General features: G+C 39.9%; 1 protein-coding gene across 8 annotated transcripts in view; it reads left to right on the top strand.

Moving 5' to 3' along the window:
- The window catches only part of Rnf212b (ring finger protein 212B), a 53,520-nt gene that overhangs the window by 24,711 nt on the left and 8,180 nt on the right, over positions 1 to 20,629 (top strand). For 4 of the 8 annotated variants that reach the window (XM_038310283.1, XM_038310286.1, XM_038310284.1 and 1 more), the window contains exons 5-11: positions 1,081 to 1,196; positions 2,282 to 2,342; positions 3,449 to 3,477; positions 5,685 to 5,731; positions 5,917 to 5,959; positions 6,136 to 6,196; positions 6,570 to 6,618. In XM_038310283.1, coding sequence (XP_038166211.1) covers positions 1,081 to 1,196; positions 2,282 to 2,342; positions 3,449 to 3,477; positions 5,685 to 5,731; positions 5,917 to 5,959; positions 6,136 to 6,196; positions 6,570 to 6,618 — 406 coding nt within the window. Of the gene's footprint in view, positions 1 to 1,080; positions 1,197 to 2,281; positions 2,343 to 3,448; positions 3,478 to 5,684; positions 5,732 to 5,916; positions 5,960 to 6,135; positions 6,197 to 6,569; positions 6,619 to 20,144; positions 20,185 to 20,629 lie in introns of all 8 variants that reach the window. The other 4 variants (XM_038310279.1, XM_038310280.1, XM_038310285.1 and 1 more) reach the window with 2 other exon arrangements.

Here is a 20,629-nt window from a genome sequence, read left to right as displayed (position 1 = left end):
TGTTGATCCCACAGCTAGAACTAGAATGTTGGGGATATTGTGTCTTATTACATTTATTTATAATAACTATTACTTCTGAACACCTCCCATCATCTCAGATAACTCCTAAAATTCTAAGTGACTTTTTTCTGCTTTTGTTCTGATCAGTTTTCTAAAATAGATGTTTTACTTTCATAAACAACAATTTAGATGAGGGTTAATAGTCTGAACAGTGGAAAGCAGATGAGACATAAATTCTGCTGTGTATTCAAAATAGAGCCTGACACAGCTAAAACACTTTGTAAATATTAACTCTTTATCTGATTCAACAATCCTGTGATGGGTACATTGATGTAGCAAATGGTAAAAATAACACAAAAGATAAAGTTAGGTGTCTATATTCTGAAACAAATGAGGAAGAAATTAAAATTCAGAAACAAATGCTTTCCTTTTTTGTCCTTCCTCCTGAAACAAGATGTCACAGCCCAGACCAGCTTCAGAATCATGATGTAGCCAGGCAAGGCTTGCCTTAAACTCCTTATCCTCCTGCCTCCACCTCACCCCTGAGTGCTGCTTTGGGTGTGTAGCACACACCTGGTCACATCTTCATCTTTCATTGAAACAGCACAAACATCCTTCAAGTAGTGGAAAAGATAATGTAATAGCTAAAAATGTGGAAACTAAATTAATCAAATAAGTAGGTAAGTTCGAGCCAATTAGGAGCTTGAAAAGTGTTTGTTTTTTATTTTGTGTGCCATATTTAATTATTCTCCACTTTGAAAATATTTGCATTTTGCAAAATGTTTTTGCCCACTAGTATTTTGTTTTTGCTCAAGATAAATGAATATATATATGCACATAAAATATTTACAATGCTAGAACATTCCCACTAAGATGGAATAAAGCCAATGTCCTAAAATGGAAAACTTTGGTTCTCCCTAGTGTTGAACTCTTTAGTTTTGGGGAGCCACAAGTGTGCTAGAGGGTCTAAGATAAAAAGAGCAGTTCTAAACTATGATTTAGTGGATTTCTCTTTGCTGTCAAAAGCAATAGGAAGGAGTTAATAAAAAGTATATGCTAAAGACCTCTTTTTCCTAGTAGGTATGGCGTTTCCAGAAGAGACAAACAGATCTTCTTATCAATTTTTATAAGGATAGAATTACAAAATTAGAAGCAGCTGTGAAGGAGGCCCAGCAAACAGTGATTAGCCAGAACAAGTAAGTACCAAGTCAGACCTAGCATGTTTTCTTTCTTTTAATAAAGCTGTAGTAATTTCCAGATGTAAGGACTGAAAATTGCCCTGTGTGTTCATGTTTGTTTTAAGAAAGTCAGGTACAGCCTGGTAATGGTGCATGCCTTTAATTCCAGCAGTTGAGAGGCAGAGGCACCCGGATCTCCGTGAGTTCAAGGTCAGCCTAATCTACAAGTTCCAAGGAAAACAAAGAAACTCTCATCTCAAAAGACCAAAAAGGGGTGGGGTCAAGAGCTGGAGAGATGTCTCAGTGGTTAAGAGCACTGACTGCTCTTCCAGAGGACCTGGATTCAATTCCCAGCATCCATATGGCAGTTCAAAACTGTCTGTAATTCCAATTCCAAGGGACCCAAAACCAATGCACATAAAATAAAAATAAATTAATTAAAAAACAAAGCAAACACAAAATCAGGTACAAGTTTTTGGTCATTCCCCTTGGTCTCTCTTAATTTTTTCTGTCTTCACTCCAAGGACCCTTTTTACCTTTTAGCTGTTCTTCCTCAGTGAAGTCAGATATAGCTGACTCACCCTGATAACATACTTAAAATGTTTCTTTGGAGGGGTTGTATTTCAGAAATATGAAACTGAAGACAATCCTTGTTAAAAACTTAAAAATTTTCTTTAATGTTTATTTTTACGTGTGTGTTATCCTATGACCTTTGCATGCATGCCAGGTCAGAGACAACTTACAAGAGTTGTCTTTCTCCTTCCACTGTGTGCGCTCAGGGAATTGAACTCAAGGCATTAGATATGATAGCAAGGCCTTTCCCCACTAAGCCATCTCAAAGCCCAAGTTATTGGAAACTTTAGACATCAGTAGTCCAAGAGTGTGTATGAAGAGCAAATAGAATTCCATATAAAAACCCTTTGAAGTCATACCAAGTGACTGCTTATCAAAACCCTGCCACCTTCTCCCTGAACCACCAGTTTCTGATGGAAGTTCCTTGTATGTCTACAAACACCTCTCAGTAAGCATTAACTAAGATGTTGATAATAGTAATAATTTCTGTCCTAGTGACCTGGACCTGGTTGTTTCCATCTTTTTCCTAGAGAGCTATCAATCTTGAGAAAGGAGAATGGAGAACTGAAGAAATTTCTAGCCATCCTAAAGGTGAATAAAATAGATTTTGTTTATTTACTTGTTTTTGGTTTGGTGTTTCTAGGCATCAATCAAACTCAGGGCCTTGCACATGCTAGATAAATGCTCTATTACTGAGCTAGATTCCCAGATTACCACTGTATAGTTTAGGCTAGCCTTGAACTTACCATTGTAGTTCAACCTGGCTTTGAGCCCAGAACACTTCTGCCCCAATCTCCTGTGTGAAGACTACCACCTATGCCACTGTGCCCAGCTGAAGTGGGTCCTCTTTACTATTATTTTACCTCCTACCTGTCCATCTTTCTAGGTGGCTATATGAAGTCATGCTTCTCAGCAAGCTTATAGTGTTTGCACAATAATACACTGTAGTAAATGAATAAGGGTACAGAAGACCGTGGAGAGTTGAGAGCATCAATAATATTTTTGACCCACTCTGAAATCTCAGTGAATCATGCTATAACTGATGGGAAGCTCTCACGAAAAAGCATATTTCTACTTAACATTTATCTTGAAGAAGTTCAGGATGCCTCAGGACCCTTTCCTTGTTGTTTGACATTTTTGTTTTGTTTGAGATTGATTCTAAAATAGTCCAGGCTTTGGACTCTTAAAAAATATTATTATTTTTAGTGTGTGTGTATGTAAAAATGTGTGTAATATGTGTGATGTGTATGTGATATGTAATGTGTTGTGTAAGTACAGTTGGCAGTCAGAGGATAACTTTAGGGAGTCAGTTCTTTCTTTCCACTGTGGGAATGAGGGATCAAATGCAGGTCAGGTTTAGACAGCAAGCATTTTTACCCACTGAGCTATCTCACTGGACTTGACTTTGAACTCTTTATATACTCAAAGCTAGCCTGGAACTCCTGAGCCTCCTGCTCCATTTTCTAAGTGCTGAGTTTACAGGTATGTGCCATGTGACTAGCTCCTCAGTATGCTCTTATGAAAAGCTAAATTTTTATTCTTTCAGAGCTAGTAATATTATAAGGAAACACTTTTGTCCTCCTGTTGGCAGCCTTAGCTAGGGCAGCTTGCAGGTAAATTATCTAACAATAATACTGATAGCCATTTATTAGAGCCTTTAACTACAGCTTCCCTCACTTCCGTGTTTTTACCTACAGGGATCTCCAAGCAGCTACTACGGAAGCAGGTCGGTTTTTTACCACAGTAGCCCTCTACCTTGAAATTTTCTGATTTGTTCTTCAAAACATTATCAGTTGTACAGTTGTATGTGTGCACAATGATGTGTGACCTATGTGTGCAGTGTGTGGTGGTCAGTTTAGGGAGCCTAGCATTTCAGTCTTCTTCCCCCTTAACCGTTTTCTTATGCAGGGAAGCTTTGGGCTGTTTTTTCTTGGCTTCTAGTTGTGTGGGCTTCAAGATAGATAAAATGGTTGATGAATTTATCTTTTACTTTTCTGACTCTCTGATAGAAGTGAAATCTTTTTTGTTTTATTTTTGTGGTACTAGGGGGCTAGGGTTTTTGAATACTTTATCACTGAGCTAGTGTGCTTGCTCAAGAGCTTCCTTCTTCCTCCACTCTTTTTGTGAGGGGTGGGTAATGGAAAAAGAGTGTCTCACTGTGTAACTCTAGCTGCCCTGGAACTTAGAGAGATCCGACTGCCTCTACTTCCTGAGTGCCGAGATGAAAGGTTTATGCCACCATGCCCTCTCGCCCAGCCCTTCTGGTCCACTTCTTACTAATCATTTTGAAATAAGTCTCACTGAGTTACCCAGACTGGTTTTGAAATCTTGATTGTAGTGCTTACCTTTGAGTATTGTCATAAGAATTACTACTAATCCTTCGAAAATCTAACATGTATCACTTCTGTAATGACTGCATCAATCAGAGTGGTATTTGTTCATTCAGTAAATATTCATTCAGTACTTACTGCTTATCTATTTAAGTACTAGGTACACAACACCAAGTCATTCTAATTAATAATGTCTGTGCTACTAAATATTTTAATGGTGAGTGTGTTCAAAAGATATAACACTCTTGCAGTCTCAGAAGTTACTACATAGTCTTCTTTCAAATTTCTGTATTTTATATATCCATTATAATATATAAACATTGTTCTGGGGTTCTTTTTCTTTGTGGTGCTGGAGTGTTAAATCTCCAGTTTTGCTAAACAAGCACTCTATCAGTAGGTTCTATCCAGGCCTGATTCTGTCTTCTCTCTTAGTAGCCTATGAATCTCTCACAGCTAATTCTTTTCATCTCAAGGCAAAGGACATAGACATAGAAATGTTTGTTGGCTGGATGGCTGGATGGCTGAGTAGATGAATGAATCAGTAGATACAAGGTTGTGAGTATTTGGTAAGATGCTACCGGAAGGAAGAAAAGACCCCAGAGTTACATTATGAATGAGAGAGAAGTAGAAGAAGATTCCTCTAGGGAATTGGAGAGTAAAGAGACATCAGAATGGAGGCTCCTGTTCTGTGTGTTGAGATGACGCCTCTACTACCAGGGAGTAAGCACTCTGTGCTTAGAGAAGAAGCATCTGTTTTGTTCTTTCTTTCCTTTTCCTTCTTCCCCTGCCTTTTTTTTATTTTTTAAATTTATTTATTTAACATTTCCACCTCCTCCCATCCTCCCTTTTCCCTCCCACTCCCCCTCTCTCCTCCCCCTCGCTCTCCAGTCCTAAGAGAAGACAGGGTGCCCTGCCTTGTGGGAAGTCCAAGGCCCCCCCTTCCATCCAGGTCTAGGAAGGTGTGCATCCAAACAGACTAGGCTCCCAAAAAGCCAGTTCATGCAGTAGAATCAAAATCCAGTGTCATTATCATTGACTTCTCAGTCCACCCTCATTGTCAGCCACATTCAGAGAGTCCGGTTTGATCACATGCTCGTTCAGACCCAGTCCAGCGGCCTTGGTGAGCTCCCATTAGATCAGTCCCACTGTCTCCGTGGGTGGACGCACCCCTCACGGTCCTGACTTCCTTGCTCATGTTCTCCCTCCTTCTGCTCTTCAACTAGGCTTTGGGAGCTCAGTCCAGTGCTCCAATGTGGGTCTCTGTCTCTATCTCCATCCATCACCAGATGAAGGATCTGTGGTGATATGCAAGATATGCTTTTAAAAGAGATTTTATTTTTAATTGTGTGCCTGTATATGTGCATGTGCGTGTGCCCACAAAGGCCAGAAGAGATTATTAGATCCCCTAGAGCTAGAGTTAAAGGCAGTTGTGAGCACCAGAAATAAACTGAAGCCCTCTGCAAGAGCAATACCTGCTCTTAACCACTGAGCCACCTCTCCAGCCTCAAAGCTGCTGTTTGAATAGTAACTGACTGATTCTCTACCATGCCTTTGCTTCTGCTTGATGAGATCTGAGCTGCCTTTTCTTTTCGTTTCCTTGTAGATTAACCACACCTCGACCAGTGGGCATTACTTCCCCATCACAATCAGGTAAAAAACAAACTCTTTCCAGCTACTTGTGTGAGATGAATCTTTTCCTCATGAAGTTGTTGTTTTTCCCAGAGACCATAATATGACTTTGCTAATGTTACATATAGAGTGAAAAACATGATATAACCAGACAAGGCAGATTGCACCACTGATGGCAAGTTTTCCTATACTCTGTGTTCTTGCAGTTGCTCCACGACCCAGTTCCCAGCATAGCAGCCAAGTGGTCAGGTGAGTAGAAAACCTATTATTCAAACATTGAAACTGTTGAGAAAATTGAAAGATGAATGAAGTGACTCACGTTGGTACTAAAGAGAATTACTGCCATGTCACATTTGACACCAGTTTTTTTTTTGTGTGTGTGTGTTTGTTTTCTTTGTGGTCTTGTTTTGTCTCATTTTATATAGTCGCTCTTCTTCTATGGAGTCCATCCCTTATACAATGGCTGGCTTTGGTAATGTGGAACAGGTAAGTAATAGTCACAGTATTTTTCTATATTGAGGTTTCTAATGCTTAATGAAAGCGAAACTGTAAATCAAGAATCTTAAATTTGTATTGGTTCTGGCACAAATCTTTTCATGCCAAGCAGAGTCCATTTTTAGACTAAATATTAGAAAATGACACAGAACCAACAGGGTGACTATAGAGTAAGCATTCAAGAAAAATGCACAGTATCTGTCATGTTCAATTTGGAAGTAATAGAGCATAGGTCCTTCTTAAGAGCAGTACGCACAACCTGGGAGAACAATATATGTGTGATGGATGTTACAGAGAAACAGTGGGGAGCTGGGAATGTAGAGAACCAGGGTATAGTAATTCATGGTCATTATTTTTCTGTCAGGGACACAGAGGCCTGCAGGAAAGGATCATTTCCAGAGACTCTTACACTGGTGAGAGAGGGTAGGGGATGGTATCTGAAGCTGGCATATTCTGGCCAGAAACTAGAAATTTGTAGTGTTCTATGCACAATGTAATGCTATTTTCTTTTTTCTGGAAAATGATTTCAGGTATAGAAACATGTTTCAACTAATAATATTTCTGTTCTGAAACAGGAAGTGAGAAAATAGAAAGTTGAGGAATAGTCATTGAAAACCTGATCAAATGCTGGGTGGGGACTTACTTGGCTCAACAAGTGAAAGCCTTCTAACCCTAGTTTGGTTCCCCAAATACATATAAAGGTAGAAGGAGGGAACCAACTAGAAAACTGTCTTCTGGCCTTTACTTGTGTAGCAGTGCGCGCCGAACACACACACACACACACACACACACACACACACACACACAACTTTAAAAAGAAGGAAAAGAAAACCTCTAATCAGAATAACTTAACTGAGTTGAGTTTTCAAAACTGCCACAAGATGGCAATAGAAATTAAGTCTTAAAAAAAAGAACCAAATGTCAGTGGCAACTTATTTCTCCATTTGCTGCCATGGCACACGTATGGAGATCAGAGGGAAAGCTGCATGGAGCCGGTTCTCTCCTACTTCCGTGTGGTTCCAGAACTCAAACTCAGGTCATTAGGCTTGAGCAGCCAGTGCTTTATCTCAGCCATCTCCCTAGCCCAGAAAACATCAGTTCCAAACCTTGAAAAGTGATTGGCTTTTCCCTGTGTATTAAGGGTAAAAATATGGGCTTTGTTTCTAGTAATAACTTTTCTTAAAGTATGTTTTGTCTGTTACTAGTATAGCCACCCCGCCTTTCTTGTTTACTTTCTTCATGGGCTGTATTGTGTGTATGTGGTGCTGAGATTGAATCTGGGGCTTCGAGCATACTCCCACTAAGATACATACACATTATTTCCCTCCCCCCCTCCCCCCTCCTCCCCCCCTCCCTCCTTTCCTCCCTTCCTTCCTTTCTTCCTTCTTTACTTCATTTGTTTTTTTCCCTTCATTTCAATCAGTGCTGGAGATCAAATATATGCTAGGCAAATGTTCTACCACTGAGTTGTATCCCCAGCCTGTTTGATTTTCTGTAAATTTTTTCTTTTAACTTAGTGCGTGTACATATGCATGCATACTAAACCATGATACACATGTGGATATCAGAAAAGAGCTTTGTGGAGTTGGTTCTCTCCTTCCACTTCAGGTGGGGGAATGTCACCAGATTTGAGTAGCATTGGCTCTGATTTTCTGCCCTTTAATTGGAAACTTTAATACATTTATATTCGATGTAATTGCTGGTAAGAAAGAACTGCCATTTTGCCATTTCTTTTATATATGACAGATCCTTTTTGTCATTAATTCCTTTGTTACCGCCTTCATTTGTGTTAAATCTATTGTAGTATAGCTCTAATAAATTATAGTGTAGCACTTTAGCTCCCTTTTTTATTATATTCAGAACTGTTTGGCGATTACAACTAACAAATTTTCAAAAACAAGGTTTAAATTAAAAAAAAATATTTACCATACCTATCCCCAGGTCAGCCAATTCCTCCTTCCCACTTTCATGTTCTTTTTCTTTTCCTTTAAAAAAAATAATCCACTGAGTCTTGCCTACATGAACATAGGCAATCTACTAGCCACACCACCCAAGAAAAATAACACCCTTTCATTGCCAGTAACTCCTCAGCTGAGGTGAAGTTTCATAGTCCTCCCCTATCCATAGTGGAATTGTTCACTGCCGGGTAAACCGTAGCTGTTGGGAGCTCATGAATGCAGTGGCCCATGGCATGTCCAGAAGACAGCGCTTCACAGCACCCTCCCATCCTTCATCCCTTGCATTTTACCATCCCGTCTTCCTCATGGTCCCTGAGCTTTGTGGGGACCATTCATTGTCATCTGTTAGGCAAGGTCTCTCAACTTCGGCTAGACTGCCTGGACTCAGCCACAGGGACCCAACTCTCTCTGGTCCCTTCCAGTGCTGGGGTTTCAGGCTCATACTGCAATGCCTTGCCCAGGTTTTGCATGGGTGCTGGGGTTCCAAATACAGGTCCTCATGTTTACATAGCTTTACCAACTGAGCTATCTACTCCTGCTCAGCTCATACTGGTTCTTTTTTTATACAGTTTTCTTTCTTGATTTCATGAAGCACTATTCTCATCCTTTCTTTTAGCATGTTAATAATATTATTGTATGAGGGAGGGGCGGGTGCAGGAGCTCTAGGGCTAGAACACACATGTGGCAACCAGAGGACAGCTTTGGGAGCCAGTTCTCTTCTTCTCCCATAAGTTCTCTGGATCAAACCCAGGCATTCAGACCCTAAGGTCTGTGTAGCTAAGCAAATATTTTTATTATAGTTTTGTTTTTGTTTTTCAAGACAGAGTTTCTCTATGTAGCCCTTGCTGTTTGGGAACGCACTCTGTAGACCAAGCTGACCTCAAACCCAGAGATCTACCTGCCTCTGCCTTCCCAGTGGTGGATATTTACTTTTTATTTATACAGGCCATAATCTTTTCTTTGTATGTCACATAATTTGCCAACTTTTAGCATTCAGTCATCTAACTGACAGTTGTTTCTTGAGGCCTTCCTTTTGTATACCCTTGAGATTAGTTCAAGGTAAGAGCTTAGGCCTTTCCAGCTACTTCCTGCTCTTGTGCACATTCCTGGGCCTAGATGCCAGGCATGTGTTGGAATGCCTAAGAATCCCCACAGACATCTCATTCCTCCATTTTCCTTTATGTCTTTAAGTCTATTCTTTGCCCCAACTAACAATTATCTTCTCAAGCAGCCAAACCAAGTGCCTTGTTGTTTTTAGCAAACATTCCTGGGGAAGAGGCTGGTGTGTTGTGAACTCTGAGCTTAAAAACCTCATGATCTTTAGTTCTAAGTTGCATCAAACTACTGTCCTGTGTGTGAGGTCTTCCAGGGAACCAAACAGTTCAAATAATGACAGTTGTCTAACAATGCAGCTTTGAGGGCCTGAGGAGATGGCTCATTTGGTCAGGTACCTGCTGAGCAAGCATGAGTACTTGACTTTGAATCCCAAGCACCTATGTACAATCCAGGTACAGAGGTATGTGTCTGTAGCCTCAGCACTGGGGAGGCGGAGACAGGGAGTACTGTTTGGCTTTCCAGACAAACAGAACTAATGAGCTCAGATTCTGTAGGAGAGACTTTCTCAGAAAATAAAGTACTAGGGCTGGAAAGGTATCTCAGTGGTTAAAAGCTCATATTGCTCTTGCAGAGGTCCAGGGTTTTACTCCCAGCACCCATATCTGGCCTGCAACTTACAACTGTCTATAGTTCCAGCTCTGGGGGATCCCATGCCTTGGGCACCTGTACTCACATGCAAATATATACATAATTTTAAAAAGACCTTTGGAAAAATAAGGTACTGGCTAGGTGAGGTAGCATACACTTTTAATCCCAGCACTCAGCAAGCAAAAGTGGTGGATCCCTGTGAGCTCTAGATCAGTCAGAGCTACATAGTGAGACCTTGTTTAAAAAGTGTGCAGAGAAACTAGGTGATAGTGGTGCTAAGGCTACACAGGAAAGCCCTGTCTCAAAAAAAACTAGAAACAAGTGTCGGAAGGCAGAGATAAGCAGATCTCTGTGAGTATGAGGTCAGCCTGTTCTATAGAATGAGTTTCAGGACAGCCAGGGCTGCACAGAGAAACCCTGTCTTGAAAAACAAAAGCAAAATAATTTTAAAAGTGTATAGAGCAACAGAAGACACCTGACATCAGCTTCTGGCTTCCACATACATGTGTATACACATGCATATATGCACATCTATGCTAGGGAACATATAAACAGAGATGGCAGCTTCAAAGAACTCCAACTCCACTCCTTCCCTTTAGTGACTCCCAACGTGTCTTCTTCATGATTATGGCCTGTTGGATTTTAGAACTCCATGGAGCTAGACAAGGGAGGCATTTGTGATGGCGGAAGTCACAAAATAATCCCACACTAGTTCAAAATTATGAATAATAAAGTGTATCATGAGGGGCCTGCTCGTTGGGGTTTCTTTGGAGTCTGGGCAGGAGTGGGAGAAATGGGCTTCCTCCATCCTAGCATTCTCCTGCTCTCATCACCCCACCTCTACTTCTTGTCTGGTTGACCCACCTATACTTCCTGCCTGGCCAATCAGCGTTTATTTAAAACATGATTGACAGAATACAGACAATTCTCCAGCACCAATAAAGGTTATTTATCTAGGGGAGACTTGTATATCACTGTCTTTGATAACAGTCCTCTGCACAAACAGGAACAGGAACAGAGTCTAGCAGTCGGAAGCGAGAGCCAGAAGCAAGAGAGCAAGCACATGTTTTACAGCTGCATTTATAGTATAAGAGACCATGCCCAAGTGGACTGGTATCTTAAAGGCTATTGGCTGAAGGAGTGGAAGGAGCTCCCACAGCACCTCCCCCTTTTGTTTAAATAAGAGAGTTCCAAATCAAATACAAAACTGTATACACTAGGAACAGATACCAAGTATAAGATTGGAATTACAACCAGTATAAAAAATATTAAGCAAGGAACATATGCTAAATGTTTTAATAAATATTCTATCCTAAGGAGTCTAAGTCTTGTATTAGAAATGGCTTGGCTAGATCATAAGAGGAAGGTAACTACAACTATCTAATCTTCAACCCCATAAAGGCCTGAGAAGGGAGATAATATTACTTGAGTAGGCAGGAAGTGCAATCAAGCAGCTTCCAAAATGTTCAATAGATGACAGAAACAACTGGCTGCCTGAGCAGTCACCCAAAGTCTCATATGCAATGTGAAAGCAACCAATTTTGGCTAAGGCCTAGAGTAACTGACAGATCATTTCCAGAGGCAGGAAAAAATTTAAAACCATCTTACCCTGTCTTGGCAAGATTTGACAGTCTTTTTTCTTGTATCCTGCTTGTACAGTCAAGACATCATGCATTTTGTCAGTGATCAAGGTATGGGCAGTTTCTTGCCCAAAGACCAGTTGTGCCAAGGAGAAGATAAACTCTGAGTGTAGTGTATTTGGTGCTCAACACTCTCTCGGAAATGGATCAGTGCTGCCAGGAGCAATCATGTCTCACATCAACAGAATTCTAAGTTATTTAAGTGCCATTTCTACAGATCTTTGAAGTGGTTGAAGGTTACCTGTCTATGCACAATACATTCTCTATATATCTAAAGAACCTAATTAGTCTGACTAAAAGTATAACAAGCTTGAATTACTATTGACCTATAATACTTAATACTTATATAACTTAAAGATTAAGACTTCATATCAGAATATTAAACAATCTTTAAACAACTGTGCAATAAAGGAGGACAGTGACCTCAAAATGTAAACAGTGTATAAGTATCTTGATCAGAGGTAGAAATATATAATGCATTATGATAAATATATCCTAAAATTGTATCAGTATACAAAATGTCTTAAACAGAGGTGGAAATATGCATGCATATAATATGATAAAATAATTTGCATAGGTGTACAAATATTATAAACAGAAATAATAACAAATATAATTTGAACTTGTATCAATATACAAGAAACTATACCAGTGTAAATTGTCCATAAATAATAAATAGCTCACAAGTATTCACTCTATTACTATTATTACTGTTATTAGTGTGATAAGTTCACACTAAATTACCTCTTATCCCATTCAGTCTTCCTTTTTTTGAGATCTCTAGGTCTACATAATTTCCACCCCAACTCCCAACCCTATGCAAGTAATAATCAACCCCTAAATGGTGTCTCAAACCATGAGGACAAACTTTGTTGGGAGAGGGGACATTGCTTTTGAGAATTGCTTCCTGCTGTCATGGGGGTGATGTTTTTTCAACAGGATCCTGTAAAAGTAAAATGATGGTTAAGTTTCAAGATTGTTGTTTTATATAATTACAAATATTCTCTGAGTAGTTGATAGGGTCTGTTTGTTTGTTTGTTTGTTTGTTTTGAAATTCTTATTTGGAGTACTGGCCAGAACTTTGTAAGAAGGTGCACCATTTCTGCAGCTGGTACCCAAAAAATGGTCTTATAGTAGCACTATCAGCATCATGATGTCGTATCAACCAGATGGAGTTGTTGTGGGGCCCCATCATCTTCCTGGAGGCTTCAAAGATTATTGCAGGAAAATCTACTGTTCATTATGGAAAACTTAAGCATTATTTATATAGACATGTATTCAATGAAAGATATGATATAAACATATGGGCATGGAGAATGGTAAAATATTTCCTTAAAATCTATCTTTGTTCTATCCCATACCAGATGACTCCTGACATGAGACAGAAATTCTGAATTTTTCTTTTAACAACATGCTTGGATTTAGAGAAGGATAGCCATTGTCCACCTCCAAAGCCAGCTCTTATTTTTAAGTAGAGATGTATATACATGTCCAAATAATATAATTTTACCATGCAGATAATACAGCATCATAAGGCAGATTTCTCTTTGCTTGTTGGTTCTTTCTGAATAGCAATCTTTTTATCTTTAGGCATCTAGATGTCCAAGGTCTCTCCACTCTTTGAAGATGAATATTTTCCTGCAAAGAAAAGAACAGTACCCTGCCCCAACCCTTATGAGGTTTTCTTATCACCTGTATGATTTGTTTACCTTTGTGGATGAGCTGTCATTTCTCTTTCTCAAGAGGTTTCTCTTTTTCAAACTGAATTTTTATCAATTTTGATGGTATCCATAGCTTTTCTTCTCCTGTGGAAACAAGAGTGAAACCCCTTCCCCAAAGTAGCACATCTCCTGGTTTCCATTATGAGGTCCTCACATCCTTGAAATATACTGACTGATTTAATTCAGAAGTTTTTTTCTATTATCCAATGTCTCTCTGCTGCTGTTGTCTTCTTCTCGTTAGCATCAAGAAAATTCAAGGTTATTGAAGCATTATGCACTCTATTTCTGGGGCATTTTCCATCCCTTTCTGTTTGTTTAGCATATCCTTTATAGTTCAATTTGATCTTTCTATAACTGCCTGACCCTGTAGGATTGTTTGGCATACCTGTATTATGCTTTATATTATAATAAGCAAAAAACTGTTTCATTTTCTTAGACACATATGCTGGACCATTTTCTGTCTTTATTTGTGCAGGTATACATATGATAGCTGTAACTTCTAATAAATGAGTGATTACTGAATCAGCCTTTTCTGAGCTCAAGGCAATTGCCCACTGAAAACCTGAATAGGTGTCAATGGTGTGGTGTACATGTTTTAATTTTACAAATTCTGTAAAGTGGAATACATCCATCTGCCAGATTTCATTCCTTTGAGTATCCTTTGGGTTACTCCCTGCTGGTAATGATGTTTGGTTATAGAAAGAGCAAGTAGGACATCTCTTTATAATATCCTTAGCTTGTTATCATGTATTAGAAAACTTTCTTTAAACCTTTGCTATTGAGCCGGGCGGTGGTGGCACACGCCTTTAATTCCAGCACTCGGGAGGCAGAGGCAGGCGGATCCCTGTGAGTTCGAGACCAGCCTGGTCTACAAGAGCTAGCTCCAGGACAGGCTCTAAAGCTGCAGAGAAACCCTGTCTCGAAAAACCAAAAAGAAAAAAAAAAAAAAAAACTTTGCTATTGACATGATGTTTCTTATGAAATTCTGAGGGCTTCAACACACTTCCAATCAATAATCGATCAATTTCTGCATTACCTTGTGCTAGAGGACCTGGCAGACCCGTATGGGATCGGATGTATGTTATGTATATGGGACAAAGCATATTCCTGATTATATCTTGAACATGTATGAATAATGAAGTCAATTCTGTATCATCTGGTATAAATTTAGCAGTTTCAATATGCAAGACAACTCTTTCTGCATATTGTGAATCAGCAACGATATTAAGAAGTTCTTTAAAATCCCTTAGTACCATGAGAATATCACATAATTCTGCTGCTTTGTTCCACCTTATTTAATCCTTCTGATTTGTAACCTGCCTTTCCTGATTTATTTGCATCTGTATAAAATGTATGGGCTCCAGTTATTGGAGCATCACGTACAATTCGGGGAGGAATCCAAGAAGTTCTCTTTATAAGATTAATTCTTTCACTTTTGGAATAATTGCTATTAATTTTTCCCAAAAAATTAGCACAAGCTCTTTGCCAAGATTCATTTTCTTCCCATTTTTTTAAATTTCATCAACAGTATAAGGAACAATAATCTCTGCTGGATCTATACCTGCTAGTTGACAAAGTCTCAATTTTCCTTTTATAATTAATTCAGAGAATTTTCCACATAAGCTTTTAATTTTTAACTTGGTTTATGTGGTAAAAAGATCCATTCTAAGATAATATCCTCCCTTTGCATTAAAATTCCTGTAGGGGAAATTCTGGAAGGCAACATGACTAGAATATAATTAAGATTTGGAGTCACTCTATCTACATGTGCCTCCTGTAATTTCTCTTCAATGATCATCAATTCTTTTTCCGCTTCAGCTGTTAATTCTTTGGGACCATTTAAGTCTTTGTTACCATCTAATGTTTTGTTTAAATGAACTATTAGGTCAGGTGTTATCCCAACAGCTGGTCATTGACTGGAAATATCTCCTAACAACCTTTGAAAATCATTAAGAGTCCATAATTGGTCTCTCCTAATTTGTGCCTTTTGTGTTCTAATTTTTTGTAAATCTATTTTGTAACCTAGGAAATTGACAGAATCTTCTCTTTATATTTTTCAGGAACAATTTGTAACCCCCATTTAGGCAAAACTTTTTTATGTCTTCAAACATTCTTTCTAGGGGGCTGGAGAGATGGCTCAGTGGTTAAGAGCATTGCCTGCTCTTCCAAAGGTCCTGAGTTCAATTCCCGGCAACCACATGGTGGCTGACAACCATCTGTAATGAGGTCTGGTGCCCTCTTCTGGCCTGCAGACATATACACAGACAGAATATTGTATACATAATAAATAAATAAATATTTAAAAAAAAACATTCTTTCTAAAGTATCTGCATTTGAGTCAGATAACAAAATACCATCCATATAACAGTAAATTATAGACTTAGGAAATTGCTTGTGTATTATTTCCAGTGGCTGACAGTATTACAAAGTATTGGTACAGGGTGGGTCTATTGAGCATTCCCTGTGGGAGGATGGTCCTCTGGTATCTCCTAGTAGGCTGATAATTATTATAAGTAGGCACTGTGAAAGCAAATTTTTCTGGATCCTTTTCTTATAAAGGTATAGTGAAGAAACAATTCTTTAAATCAATAACTATAAGAGGCCATCCTTTTAGTAATAGAGAAGGAAGAGGAATTCTAAACTGTAAAGGGCCCATAGGTTGGATAGCCTTGTTGACAGCTCTTAGATCTGTCACCATTCTTCATTTTCCATATTTATTTTATTTATTTATTTATTTTTATTATTAAAAATTTCCACCTCCTCCCCACCTCCCATTTCCCTCCCTTTCCCTTAACTCCCCTCGCCCTCCCTTACCAGTCCAAGGAGCAGTCAGGGTTCCCTGCCCTGCGGGAAGTCCAAGGTCCAACCCACTCCATCTGGGTCCAGGAAGGTGCGCATCTAAACAGACTAGGCTCCCCAAAGCCAGTACATGCAGTAGGATCAAAACCCAGTGCCATTGTTCTTGGCTTCTCAGTCAGCCTTCATTGTCCGACACATTCAGAGAGTCCGGTTTGATCCCATGTTTCTTCAGTCCAGGTCGCGCTGGCCTTCGTGAGCTCCCATTAGACCAGCCCCGCAGTCTCTGGGTGGGCGCACTCCTCGCGGTCCTGACTTCCTTGCTCATGTTCTCCCTCCTTCAGCTCCTCATTTGGGCCTTGGGAGCTCAGTCCTGCACTCCAGTGTGGGTCTCTGTCTCTATCTCCCTCCATTGCCAGATGAAGCTTCTATGATGATATGCAAGATATTCATCAGTATGGCTATAGGAAAGGGCCATTTCAGGCTCCCTCTCCTCAGCTGCCCAAGGAACTAGCTTTGGACATCTCCATGGATACCTGGGACCCCCTCTAGCCCTCTAGAGTGAAGTCTCTTGCTAACCCTAAAATGGCTCCCTTAATTAAGATATCTTCTTCCCTGCACCCCTATCCACCCTTCCTCCATCCCAACCATCCCATTCCCCCAGGGTCTCCCCATCCTCCTCTCCTCACTTTTCTATCCACATCTCCCCATCACCCCTTACCGCCACCCCACCCCCACCCCCACCCTAAGATCCCAATTTTTGCCTGGCAATCTAGTCTACTTCTAATATCCAGGAGGATAACTATATGTTTTCCTTCGGGTTCACCTTCTTATCTGGTTGATTCTTCAATATGGCAAGCATATAATTGATCCTGTAACAACTGTTCTAAAGTTTGCAGTTTGTCTTCTGTTAAAGGCCACTGTTTAATCCATATGGGTTTCTCAGTTAACCATTTTAAAGGCAAGGCTGTTAGTATCTCTGAAGGCTTGGTAGTTGCTTTGTGTTCTTGTACAGCCTGAATGTGTGGTGATCTTCATTTATAATACCTTATAATATCCTTTACAGAAACATGAGTTTTTGCGACAGCAGAAATGTTAACCTGGGTATTCCATTATTGCAATAGGTCATGGCCCCATAATTCACTGCAATATTAGCTACATAAGGCCTCAGCCTTCCTTTCTGTCTTCTGGCCCTATGCATTCAACTCACCTCATGCTTTGTTTTACTTGAAATAGGGTTCCAATTCCTTGGAATTAAATATCTGCCTCTTGAAGAGGCCAATCTGGATGCCAAGATTCTGGAGTAATGATAGTCACATCTACACCTGTGTCTAGTAATCCCTCAATTACAATGTCATTTATACACACTCTTAGCTTTGGTCTTTGATCATTTATAGAAGTCTGCCAAAATATACGTTTTCTATTTCTTACTGGAGTTTTTGACTCATCCTCCAGGTCTATTCCATCATCCAGAACAGTATGGTTTTTTACAGTAGGCGCTGGATTGTTTAATTTTCCTGGTGAAACATGTTCTCCATAGTGACTGAGAATGACTGGGCCTTGTTTGACATCAGGACCTGTGAGAGGCCCCCCATGGAGTTTCCCAGTGGTGTCGGGTTGCCTTGTCTCTTGTCGACCCTTCATTCATTAGTCCAATGTCAGCCTTTGCCACACCTCCTACAAATACCAGAAGGCTGAGTCCTCCTATTTTTGTCATTCCTAGAGGAGACATTATTCCTAGGAATTCCTTGTCTACAGACCCTTCTTAGATGTCCTATTCTTCCACAGTTAAAACATTTAGCATTTTGATGTCTCCTCATACCATTGGAAATCGCTTCTCCTACCCAAGCTTCAGTACTATAGTCAAATGTTTCAACTCTCATTGTAAGCAAGATCCATTCATCTATGGGTGCTGATCTAACCTTTAAAGGTCTAAGGATATTCTTACAGTCTAAGTTGACATTTTCAAAAGCCAAGGATTCAATTAGTGCTTCATCTAGCTTCAGGGTCTGTCACTCCTAATTGTACAGCTTTAGTCAGTCTTTGTAAGAAGTCAGTAAAGGGCTCTTTCTGTCCTTGTTTAACCCTAATATAGACCTAATCCTCTTTCCTTGTTCCTGAATCCTGTCCCATGCATTTAAAGCTGCTGTGCTACATAGAGACAAGGTGCGTTCATAGTGAGCCTGTTCCTGAGGATCAGAGTAATGACCTCATCAAGAATTTGATCTTGGGAAATCTCAAATCCTTTTGCTTTCCCTTGTTGTTCTAAAATTTTTGCCTCTTTTCTCTAATAACACTTCCAAAGCAGCTGAGGTCCATTTTCTAGGACTGCTGAGATTAATTGAAGCCAATTGTGTGGGGTGGCCTTAGTGCTTGAAGCCCACGTTTTCACCATTTCCCTGACAAAGGTTAATGCACCCCATAAGAAACTATTGCTTGTCTTTATTTCTTTTAGATCGCTCATACATATTGGTTCCCATGCATATGCTTTGACTACCTTAGGGTACTTTGTGCCAGATAGTCTTTATGAGGAAATTTCTAGATATGCAGTTGAAATTCTGTGTAAGTCATCCAGGGGTCTGGCACATTCTGATGAGGCTAAATTCTGTCATTGTACCTTCTGTCCTTGCTCATCAATTTCAGTAAATTCCTGTCTGACAGTTAGATGCAACAGCATAAATTCTTTCAGTTAATTTCCTCTCTTTCCATAGTATTGAACCATTTTTAATGAGATAATATTGAAAACAAAGCTAATTTCTAGAATCTAATAATAGGAAGGAAAATAGCGTAACTCTTGCACAATTCCTTCCATAATATAAGCAAATGGTTATTGAACTCCTGGATGTTATCAGTCATTTTTTGTAATTTTTCAGATCTTACCTGTCGTAAGGCAATTACAATGAATTGGAGTAGGTGTAATAATCGTTATTGGCCAGCAGGTGTCGCAGTTGCAGCCACACGGCCGAGAGATGCTAGCAGCATTGAACAGCAGGTGTTGCTTATTTAGGTACTGAAAAATATGCTTTATTTAACAAATTACAACAGTTACTAAGGTGATCAAATCATTCCAAGAGTTGGGGCCCAGGATAAAGAGGAAACCCAAAGTTTTCCATCAGTGCAAGTTGCAGACTGTGTGCACTGCAGGGATCACAGGCAGCAGTGTGCGGGCTGGCATGTGGGTCACAAGCCAGGGAGCACTGTGCAGCGCTACGTCTGAGGGCCAGCTAAAGCATGGGCAGGAGAGTCAGTGCCCAACATGCTATGCGGCCGGCGGACTGATCCCAAAAAGTGTGGACTGGTCCCCACGTTCAGGTGCCAGATGATGGCAGAAGTCACAAAATAATCCCACACTAGTTAAGAATTATGAATAATAAAAGGTTATTTATTTAGGGGAGACTTACAGATCATTGTCCTTGATAACAGTCCTCTGCACAAACAGGGAACAGGAACAGAGTCTAGCAGCCAGAAGTGAGAGTTGGAAGCAAGAGAGCAAGTGCATGTTTTACATCTGCATTTATAGTGTAAGACACCATGCCCAAGTGGACTGGTATCTTAAAGGCTGTTGGTTGAAGGAGCATAAGGAGCTCCCACAGCACATGAATACAGTTGAAAGGTTATAATGTTAACTGCTTTTACTCACACTCACAGTTTTCTATTTTTATTAATGTACATTTTCTAGATTGCCACTAGATCTTTATAATTTAAGGAGTTCTGAAATGATATTCTAACTGATTTTGCAAACTTTCTCCTTGCCTTGGATTCTGAGGATCATGTTGGAGCTCTGTGTTACTTTCTTTTCACTGATGTCTCTCCTAGACAATTTCATGACTCTTGTCTTTAGCTGTACTTTCAGTACCATCTTAAAGGGAAAGCCAAAGAAAGTATAGACACATTAAAGCACTTCAAGGCAGCGATGGGTCCTGTTCTCCATATTCAAGAAAGGGAAAAGAGTACCTTTGTGAGGTGCTGCTAAGTGACTTATGAGCCTTTTATCTTACCATTTGCCCTAACCTTAAAGTATATACAACAACAACAACAAAAACAAAACTTTGACCCCATTTCTTTCGCACTGGCCCGAGTCCCTTCTGAATTATCTCACTGTCATATTTATACTTTCCAGAAACCCCTTCCCCAGGTTCAACTCATAGCCTCTCTTACAGGTAAGTAACATTACAACTTTCTTTTTGTGTGCATTAGTTTTTGAGGCAGGGTCTCATGTAGGCTGACCTCAAACTCACTATGTAACTTGAATTCCTAATCCTCCTGCCTCTGCCTCCCAAGTTCTGGGCTCACAGGCAAGCACAACCATGCTTAGTGTCTTGTTTCCTTTTCTGGAGATGTGTTCACAGTGATTCTGCCAGTATGCCTAGAGTTCCTTGTCTGATGGCCTAACCTAGTGGCATTCATAATCCACAGCTTATACAGTTTATGAGAAGATGGAGAATACTATGTATAATAGGCAGTCAAGTTGTCTTCTCCGTATTTTCTCTCTGATCTAAAGACTCTTTTTTGTTTGTTTGTTTTTTGGTTTTTTTGAGACAGGGGTTCTTTGTAGCTTTTGGAGCCTGTCCTGGAATTAGCTTTTGTAGACCTAGCTGGCCTCGA

The sequence above is a fragment of the Arvicola amphibius genome, chromosome 13 (genome assembly GCF_903992535.2).
Source record: "Arvicola amphibius chromosome 13, mArvAmp1.2, whole genome shotgun sequence".
Lineage (NCBI taxonomy): Eukaryota > Metazoa > Chordata > Mammalia > Rodentia > Cricetidae > Arvicola > Arvicola amphibius.
This window is presented reverse-complemented; position numbering and strand designations above follow the sequence as displayed.